This window comes from Benincasa hispida, chromosome 2 (genome assembly GCF_027475165.1).
Source record: "Benincasa hispida cultivar pf3 chromosome 2, pf3_genome.v1.1, whole genome shotgun sequence".
Classification (NCBI taxonomy): Eukaryota; Viridiplantae; Streptophyta; class Magnoliopsida; order Cucurbitales; family Cucurbitaceae; genus Benincasa; species Benincasa hispida.
Genome location: NC_143479.1, coordinates 60,487,832 through 60,499,042, shown reverse-complemented (window position 1 = coordinate 60,499,042; position 11,211 = coordinate 60,487,832). Strand labels below are relative to the sequence as shown.

Genomic DNA, 11,211 nt, shown 5'->3' with positions numbered 1-11,211 from the left:
TACATTCATCTTAGACCGACGCATCCACTTACATTAAACTCCATTTTCGCATGATCTATTACTCACCACACAAGTCTTTTTGTATCTTCTTGCATAGGCATAGCATTTTAGTGTAAATAACATATTTCTCTTCATATATTTAGGAAAACCCCTACAATAGATACAACGCGAGGTCTGCATTTGTTTAACTGAATCCTTGAGTTCGACCTGGACTTGAACGTCATTAGAAGATGTGTTGTGCGTTCTGTTGCATCTCTCTAACGCACTAACACGTTACAAATACTTAAACGCATCAAAGCATCAACACATCATTTATACTTAGAACTTAATCTTACAATTTATTTTATACAACACACTCCTAGAACGAATCATGATAGCAACGAACAATCATCGTACTGTTGATTGGTTATATTCGGACATAGAAATATATTTGTAGTGCAAAGAGTGCAGTTGTCGGTCTTTAGTGGAGTGCCCAACAGTTCACGGATGATGGATAATGTGATAAAGAGTTTAGTCTGTTATTTATGAACTGTTGGAACTTCAAGCTACAGGTTCATAAGGTCCCCTTGGTAGCTTAATGGATTTAAGTTGAGAATCAGTTTTTGGGTTAATTTGAAATATTCAAATTAATAAGAGGGAATTTTATTATATATGATATAATTCAATTAATTCAATTATATGCAATATAATTGATATAATGTATTAGATACATTATTGTTTAATTGGAGGAACAAATATTTGAAAATGATTCAAATATATTTTCTATGAATGAGATTCATAGTTATTAAATTTAATATAAATACGATTTATATTACATAGAATAAAGAAAAAGAACTATGGTTTATATATTATATATGATGCAATATTAAAACTATAGGTTATAAATATAATATGATAAGTTAGTTATCATATTTAATTATATTTATTAATCATTTGATAATTAACTCATTTTTTTTCATAACCACCCTTAGTGGGTAGTTATTTGGTTTTATGAAAAAAGTGGGATAAATGAAAATGGTTTTCAAATTATTCCATAAGATAACCATTCATAATCGAGTCTTTACACGAAGAGAGACTATAGGATAGCCTCATTATCTAAACGATCGAGTAGGAAGTCTATGCGATAGACTCGTTCGTCTACACGACCGTGTTATTCCCTTCTCGATCGTCTTCCTCCTCCACACCAAACTTTCATCTAACTAAAATTAGCCAGAGCTCATCCCTTTTGGATTCTCACACCAAGAATACCAAGGTATCCAAGTGGTAGTGTCCGGTTGGTTCGAGGATCGAGTTGTTGCTTGCTGTTTGTTCGAGAGGAGAGTTTGTTTGCTGCGTTCGTGAACGAGTACTATCGAGGGATTTACTTGAAGAATGGTTCTTCAAAGGTATAATATCTTGAACCTTTGTTTTTATTTCGAAAGCATGTTGTAATTTAAGTTTGATGCATAATCTGTTCTGTATGACTATAAATGTATGAGTTCATTCATAATGGGATTTGAACGATCTGTTTTCGCTCAAAGATTCTCTGTAAACAAAGTTCCTTCACCTTTAAGTGCTGACTCTAGGTCTTGAAAAATGGGGTCCTACCCTCTCATTGGCCCTAGAGGGACTAGATTTGGTGATTGGATAAAAAAACCAATTGTTCATTAGAGGATCACTGGGACTTAAGGAATAAGATGTAATCTCAGGAGTAAAACAACTTTTGACCTAACCGTTATTACGAATAACTTGTGAAGGGTTGACTTATTGATTATGGTTATATTGAGTGGATAGAAATATATCTACAGTAAGGGGAGCACAAGTATTGGGCTTTAGTGGAGTGATTCGGTAGTTAACGAATGTTGGTTAATTAGGTTAAAAAGTTTAGCCGGTTAATCTCGGATTGTTGGAGCCCATGATCTGTAGGTTCATTAGGTCTCTCTACTAGCTCACAAATAGACTTAGAATAGAGTGATGAGAGAATTTGAAGCATTCAAAATCAAATTAAGGTAATCAGCAATTATTTACGATATAATTACATGTTTAATTATCGAATCAAATGAAATTGAAGAATTAGATATTACTTAAATTTGATTTAAATATTAATTACATGAATAGAGACTCATGGTTATGGAATTGTTGTTTTAATAATTCAATATTGGATATTGATTTTTTTTTTAATTTAAATAAATTTTATTTAAAATTAATTGTTTGAAATAATTTTATTTAAAATTGAAATTTTGAATTTTATGAAAATTCAAATAATAAAATCAATTTTTGTTTTAATTTAAGTTTTGAAAATTTAAATTTAAATTTTAAATTTTATTTTTTAAATGAAAATTGAATAAAAATGGTTTTAAATCAATTTTACATTTAGTGGTTTATCCCAATTTGAACACCCAAAATTCCATTTCCATTTTGACCGACTTGGTGTCATTTCTACATGAAATTACTTTGCATGATAAAGTTGAATAAAATAAAGTGGAAATGGAATAGAGAGGATGCAAAGTGTTTTTTTCTGGTTCTTGAAGAAGGAATGTTCTTCAATTCAAAAAGAAAACCAGTCCTATTCTTCATAAAATTTCCTTCAATTCCAACTTATTTTGGGTTCCACCATCCAATCTAAGGTCCTAGAGGATGGTAAGGAAAATCAAATGGTAGTTTATATCTCGTCGAAGAGGAGATTCAAGCTGAATTCGAAGATTGAAGAGATCTTCGAAAGTATATATTCAAAACCCTACTTTTAGTTTATGAACTTACATATTTCTATTCTAGATGGAATTAGAGTGTTTAAGATTCTAATTGTTTCCGCTAATTGCATGCTAACTCCAACAAAATTAATAGTAATAATTAATTAATCAGACGTTATTCATCTCCCATGCATAAAAATCCCGTATGGAGAGTATTAAAATTTCATGTCAAATGAGTTTTAAAGTTCACTAGATAATAATATTGAGTTTTAAAAAGTGAAATCTTGTGAAAACACATATATTAAATATTTGACTGAAATTTCATGGCAATATCTGTGAATCAAGCAGACTCTTGAGGTTTAATCATTTAGATGTCATTTGATAATCATTTTATTTTTTATTTTTTATTTTTGAAAATTAAGCCTAGTAATATTCTTTCCATCTCTAGATTTTTTTTTTTTTTGTTATTTACTATATACCAATGTTTAAAAAAGGATTTTTTTAAAATAATATATTTTTTAATATATAATGACAAAAATAGGGTTGAAGGGAAAGTATTCCCAAAAATAGGTTTTTAAATCGTGTACGGGGTACACGATGAGCTCTAAATTGTGTACCGGGTACACGAGTTCCTGTCCATCTGGCACACGCAGTCTGCCGTGGCAGTCATGCACGGTTGACTGAGGTAATCGTGTACCCAATAATCGATACACGATCACCTTAAGTTGTGTACCCGGTACACGACTTCCTCTCCATTAAATCTGTTGTGCCTCTTCTTCTTCCTCATCTGACCTTCTGCCTTCTCTTCCCACTCGAGCTTTCTACCTTATTTTGCCTTATTTTGTTGCGTTTCTCCTTTCAAAATTCTGAAATCTTCCTCATTTTGTTTGTCTTGTACATCCAAATGCCTTCATTTGCTCGTCTGTCCAAAATTGTTCGAAATCATCCGAACGCTTTTGTGGTAAAATTCTTTCTCTAGTTGTTTTTCAATATATAATCTTCCTATATATATCATTTTGTTTGCATTTGGGCTGAACTGAATGTATAGTTTATGGATCCATGATTTATTTGTTGGGTTGAATCTAGAAATATATGTATATATTTGTCTATTTGTTGGGCTGATTTTGTCTAATGTAGTTTATGAACTTAGAAATTAGATTTTGTTGGGCTATTTTTCTGAATAATTATGTTTGTTTATTTGTTTGGCTATTTTTTTTATGATTAATTCGTTGGATGATTATGTATTTGTTGGGTTGAATGTAGAAATATATGTATATGTTTATAAAAATGAAGATGGTTCATATATATATATATATATATATATATATAGTTTATGGATATATTACTTTGTTTGCATTTGGGTTGAATTAAATATATAGTTTATGGATCTTACATTTAGGCTGATTTAAATGTATAGCTTATGAATCTTAGATTTGGGTTGATTTAAATATATAGTTTATGAATCTTAGATTTGGGCTGATTTAAATATATAGTTTATGAATTTTAGATTTGAGCTGATTTAAATGTATAATATTTAGATCTTATATGTTGAACTTAGAAATAGGATTTTGTTGGGTTGACATATTAATATATTTTTTTGTCAACTATAATAGTTGAAAAAATCATAATAAATATGTCGATGCGTCCTGAAGATTTAGTAATTCTTGAACCTGGAAATGATGGAGATATTGACATTGACGTTGAAGTTGTTGAATTATTTGGAAACGACAATAGTGGGAACATGATCTTGAGTTGGTACCATGTTCACCCAAATAGATTAGGAAATGAAAAATTCAACGTGTGAACTAGGGTTTACTTTGGAAGAAAGGAATGTAGATGTAGATAACTGTAGTTTAATATAAAAAAGAATGTTGTTTAATACCAAAGAAGATTTACAGCTTGTTGTAAAAAAAATATCATGTGATAGAACACTACAAAATTGTTGTAGTGGAATCAAATCAAGATCTTTGGTATGTTAAACGTAAATCATGGAGTGAAGGTTGTGCTTGGAGGTTACGGGCATGTAGGTGTAAAACTCATGGGATGTTCGAAATCATCAAACTTTAAGGAGAACACTCTTGTTTGTTTTCAGAATTGACACAAGATCATTCACAGCTTGATTCAAATTTTATGAGTATTGAAATTCAAAATTTGGTTAGAGCTGATCCGGGAGTACCGTGGCCCTACTCCAAGAAACCATTAAAAAACAATATGGCTATAATGTTAATTATAGATGAGTGTGGCAAGCCAAGAGAAAAGCGTTAGGTTGTTGTGTTTGGTGATTGGGAGAAATCATATTCGGAGCTTCTGTATTGGTTGAGTGCTCTTGTTCATTACAATCCAGGAACACAGACAGATTAGTTTTTCCTTCCCTCTGATGTGCCAGGTACGACTATTTTTGGGCGAGTTTTTTGGTCCTTTAGTCCTGCAAAAGAAGGTTCAACCATTGTAGGCCATTAATCCAAATCGATGGAACTCATTTCTACGGAAAGTATAATGGGAAATTATTGACAACCTTATCTATTGATGCTAACGAACATATATTTTTCCTTGCTTTTGCTATCGTCGAAGGTGAAAATTCGTCCAGTTGGTCATGATTTTTGTGGAGATTGCGTGAATATATTACCCAAAGAGAGGGTATTTGCTTGATTTCTGATAGACATAAGGGCATTCTTGCTGTAATTAATAATGAAGAAATTGGTTGGAGTGAACCCAGAGCGTACCATCGATATTGTCTTCGCCATGTTACCAGTAATTTCAATACGAAATACAAATCAAAGCAACTAAAAAATTTGGTGTTTAAGGCAGAAAATCAACACCAAAAGCTTAAGTTTATTTAGTACATGAAATAATTGAAACAATTACACCCTGAATGTCTTGAATATTTTTCAGACATTGACTTGGAAAAATGGACTCAATCACACGACGGTGGGTACCGCTATGGGTGGATGACAAGCAATGTAGCTGAATGCATGAACGGTGTTTTCAAAGGTGATAGAATGTTACCAATTACTTTTTTGGTTAGGCTAACATTCTATCGCACAATACTGTATTTTGAACGTCGGAGACAAATCAGTGAAGCATTCGATCATGAGGACATGTATACAAAATATGCCCTAAGAAAACTTAAGAGGTGAGAAAAACGAGCATCTGCACATACGGTGACATCCATTGATAGGGAAAGTCAAACTTTCGAAGTACAAACTGACATAAATATGATTTCTCCCTATAAAGGACAGCACACCTAAGTTTTGAGCTTGAAAGAAGGAACATGTTCTTGCAATAAGTGGTAATCATTCAAGATTTCATGCTCTCATGTAATTGCAGTTTGTAATTACATGTGTATGACATACCTACCACTTATTGATGAATGCTACAAATTATCTAATTTCAAGCATTGTTATGAAGGCCGCTTCCATCCAATTCAACACCCAGATTATTGGCCAGAATTATCATTTACAGAAGTTCATCCAAATATGGACTTACTAAGAGAACAAGGTCGGCCAAAAAGTACGCGTATTCATAATGAAATAGATTGGAGAGAGGCAAGCCAAAAAGTGCGATGTACAATGTGCAAGAGAAGGACATAACAGACGCACTTGTCCACAATGTCACGAGGCGATTTATCACACCTGACGACACTTACTATTACTGCATGGTAAGAGATTTAAAATTAGACATTTTTCATATATATGATATGAATATTGTTTAATATTTATTTTTTTATTGTACAGAATAATTTTATCGGTGATGTTCAAAATATTCAGTGCAAAACAACTTACCAGAATTGGGTTCAATGTGTCAGCAAACATTGATCAACGTAGAAGGTATTATTCAACAAACAAGACGACTCAATGTTGCTGACACCGATCGAAGACGTATTCGTCGTAGACGACAGCGACAACAGGATGAACCTAATTTAGAGGAACACAAAGACAAAGAGCCAAGGGGTCGTTTTTAAATTTCATGTAAACTTTCATTTTCAAATTGTAAATTAAAGAACTAATTATAAATATTCTTTAATATCATGACATTTTTTTTAATATGAGTGCAAAATTTTTTCATTATAGGTTAAATATATAATTAAATTTAATAATAAAGAAATTTATGGACCAATTCCTAAAGTTTTAATATTGTTGTACATCTACACTTAAAAAGAAATAGTCAACACACTTTAAAAAAAGAAAAAAAAAAAAAAGCAAATTGTGGACCAGGTCCACGAGTTTGCGTCTGACCGATCAACCAGTCAGCCGACGTGGTGCTGACTACTCGTGTATCAGGTACACGAGTTTGCCACATGGCAATCATGTACCCAGTACACGATTTCACTACCCAAATTTTATAAATAGTTTTCCCAAACACCTATTCTTAGAAAAAATTTCCCTCCAACCCTATTTTTATCATTATATTTTAAACAAATATTATTTAAATTTTTTTAAAAAAAGCTAAGCCAAGTTTTAAAAACTAAAAAAGTAGTTCCTAAAATTTCTAATTTGACTAAGAATTTGACTATTGTACTTAAGAAATATGCAACCAATTTTAAAGAATTAAAAAAAAAACAAGTTTGATTTTCAAAAACAAAAAATTAAATGGTTGTCAAATATGACTTAAAAGTTTTTTTTTTTCCAAAAATTTCAATTTTTTTAACTTAGATTTTAAAAATACTCCTAAAATGTTGACAACAAAATATAGAAATTAATAGATATAAATAACGTTAATAAACTTAAGTTTAAAAACTAAAAACAAAATATAAAAATTAATAGATGAAAAAATGATTTTAAAAATTCACTGTTTTTTATTTTTTTTAATGTCCAAAAACTTGATAACAATAGTTAGAACCATGTTCATAAGTTTAACGTTCAAAAATTAAAAATAAAACACTGTAATAATTATCAAATCAAAGATTTTTTTTAGTAAACGAAGAATCGAATTACACTTCTTGATTTCTAACGCATTTATATGGAACCAAATCAAAGTTAGTCTCTAGCGAATATTATTATTTATAAATTATGACTAATCAAATATAGTCTAATGTAATCCGTAAATCATTAATTAATTATTGAGATCTCATTCAATATTTCACAAACTTATTTCCATCACAATGTTAAATTCGATATCCATTCAAAACACATCAGGAAATCAAAACTCGCCGGAGAATCAAATGAAACCAAATCGGCGAACAAAAAACAATTAGCCAAACATTCATTAATCACTAATAACAAACCCATCTGAAAATTTTGGTGTTTTTTTCTTTTTTCTTTTTCAACCTCTCTCTCTCTCTCATGGCGGGGACGAACTAAGATCACTGTCTGTTCTTTCAGCCAATGTCCCACAAACCAAAGGCTTCACAATCGGAGGTATTCTAAAGCAATTCAAACCCCCACCAGGAATCACAGAACATTCAGGTCGAGGCCTCTGCAAATCCCTTCCCGGAATACAATTTCCCGAGAAATCAAATCCCAAATTCCCAAGAACATGACGCGAAGAACATTCTTGACTTAACCCAGAAAAGAAATTGAAAGACACCGTCAAATTCACCAAACTTTTCAACGAACAGATCAAATCCGGAAGAACCCCAGAAAGCCGATTATGTCCAAAATTCATAATCTGGATTTGATTCAAACAAGACAGAGTATCGGGCAAATGACCCATTAACGAATTGAAACTCACATCAAACACTTGCATTTCAGAGAATAACCCAATTCCTTCAGGAATACAACCTGTTAATTGGTTGTTTAACAACAAGATTTCTCTAAGTGTTGAACCCAATAGACCAAACCCACTTGGGAGATTCCCATTCAACTTATTATTAGCTAAATTGATCACAGAAGCAGGGGAATTCCCTAGATTTTGAGGAAGTTCCCCTTCGAAGTGATTGTTATTGAGGAAAATCGCATCGAGTTTCTTGTTGAAGAGATCTTCAGGAATAGGGCCGAAGAAATCGTTGAATCTGAGGTCTAAATACATCAGATTCGGAATGTATAATGTGGGAATCGGAAAAGGACCTGAAAACAGATTGTTGCTGAGATCTAATTCTTGGAGCGAAGACATTTCTCTGAAGGATTCCGGTACGGTGCCGGAAAATCGGTTGCTGTTTAAGTGTAACAGAGTGATTTCGGTGAGAAACGAGAGCTCTTTCACTAAAGTACCTCCGAGATTGGCGTGATTGAGGTCGATTCCGGCGACAATGTCGACGGGGGACGACGTCGTTTCGTCTTGAACTTGTGCACAAAAAACCCCTTTGTAAGAACAAACATTCGGGCCGACCCAAGTGGTTAAAATCCCCAATGGGTCGCTTGTAATGGCGGATTTCCATGCTTGAAGTGCAGTGTAAGCTCTGTTTAGCCTTGGCATTGGTGAGCCGTTGTTTCCGCCAATCCAAACGCCGCCTCCTCCTCCGCCGACGCCGCCGCCGATGGTGACGCCGACTCCGATTCCGCCATTGACGGCTACTTCGAAGCTTTTACTTGCAGGGAAATTTGTGAGGAGGAAGAAGACGAGAGGAGTGAGGATTGCGAAATTTTTCATTTTTTTGTTTTTTTGCCGAAAGAACGAAATGAAAAAAAAAAATGGTTGTGTTTGTCAAAAGAAGGGTGCGGCCTTAGAGCGTATAGCCATGGAAATGAATTGACCGTGAAATCCAACCTCTGGAATAATTATGAACTTTTTTTTTTCCGAATTAAATTTTATCTTGGTTTGTTTTTTCTAACTTTTTAAAATGTCTAATAATTTTGATTCTAAAACTTTGGTAATTACTCAAAATTTCAGTACCTAATACTTGTGTGGATTGTATTATACATGCTTGTGTTAACATATCAATATACATATTCATAGTTATATTACTATTTGATAAAAAAAAAAAAAGATGAAGTTTAAACGTAAATATAGAGTAAATTTAAGAGTGTAAAAGAACCAAATTGATGTTTTCAAAATTAAAAGACGTCAAATAGAATTTAAACCTCATTTAAAATTCAAAAACCTAATGAAATGTTTGTTCTTATAAAATAAATGAAAGACATTCCAGTAATTTTAACCTAACAAATTTTTCAAGTTTATAAGAAGTTAATATATATTGGATTTGTTAAATAAAGAAAAAAATATTAGATAATTTAAAGTTCAAGAAATTATTATAGACAAAATTACACACAAAAAAGTGACTAAATTAGTGATGAGTATGTTGGAGTTAGGATGTGTATTTGGGTTGTAAATTGTAGTGATAAATTTTTTCAATAAATATGAAAATTAGAGAAAGAAAAAAAATCATCTTTAAATATGCAAATTTTTATAGTGTTTATTATTAAAGTTGAATTATTTAAAATTAACTTACTAAGTTGGTAGACGAAACACCCTGAATGAGTAAATTATTGTGCTTGTTTGGTAGAAAATTTGAACAATGAAAACATTATGGTATTTTGTGCAAAATATGTTCGATAGTAGATTCAGAAATTGAATTCTAATTTAAACAATTATTTAAAATGTGTTTGATATATACTATATGCTTATAAATCATAGAACTAGTTGTAGTTATCTACTAATATTTAGTTGATAATAATAATAATTAATTTATTTATGAATATAATTTATATTAAAAAATATATATAATTATTATTTTATAATATTTTATAATTTATAACCCAGTACATAATACATACTATATTTAAAAAAAAATAAATTAAATTTATAACTTGATATATCATATTTTTAAATATTTTATTTTTATTTTATATAATCCTACATTTTATATTTCAAATTTCAAAATATGGATACAATCAAAACATATCAATATTGTTTTTAGAATTTATCACATAATTCGAAATCAGTTTTAGGAAATATATTGGGCACGAATTCCAAAGACGACCTTTGTAAATGATTAATATATATATATATATATATATATTATCGCTATTCAATTATTAATCTTCTTTTATTATATCGGATTTACAATTTGACTGATTGTGGATTGATAGTCTCGTGAACCAGCTCGTTTTGTTTTGGATGGCTATATTTTACATACGTTGGCCTCAACCAACACCTACACTCATGACTCATGATTATAGTTTTTTTTTTTTTTTTTTTTTTTAATATATTTATTTATTTACTTTACTCTATTGGTGAATCATAGATGTAAGTACAATAATTGGGAAGAGAAGTTTAATTGCTTTTTAAGTATGTCTATTTAGGCACTTAAATGTTTAAAAGTGTGTAAAACGTCTCTGATATTTTCTATCTAATAAATGTGTAATCAAAATTTCTAAATTTTCAATTTTTATTCAATATATTCATGGATTTAAAAAAACAATTAATTGCAATTGTTTTTGTTTAATGAGATTTAGTGTTTCAATTTTATATCGAGTAGATAGGTAAATTTAAATATTGAATAAGTCAATGAAAGTTTTATGATCTATCAGATATTTTTTTTTTAAAAAGTCAAGAAACTTAATGGACATCAAATTGGAATTTAGGAATATGTTAATCACTTTTTAATGTTACCTATTAAACACAAAATTGAAAATTTAAGATCTATTAAATATATTCTTGAAAG

At 30.7% G+C, this 11,211-nt stretch overlaps 1 protein-coding gene across 1 annotated transcript; it reads right to left on the bottom strand.

The window, feature by feature from the left end:
• Nucleotides 1–7,703: 7,703 nt before the first annotated feature.
• On the bottom strand, nt 7,704–9,348 carry LOC150038054 (leucine-rich repeat extensin-like protein 7). The gene has a single exon (XM_090310611.1). The coding sequence runs from the start codon at nt 9,195–9,197 to the stop codon at nt 7,950–7,952; it is 1,248 nt and encodes a 415-aa protein (XP_090166737.1). The 5' UTR covers nt 9,198–9,348; the 3' UTR covers nt 7,704–7,949.
• Nucleotides 9,349–11,211: the final 1,863 nt, after the last annotated feature.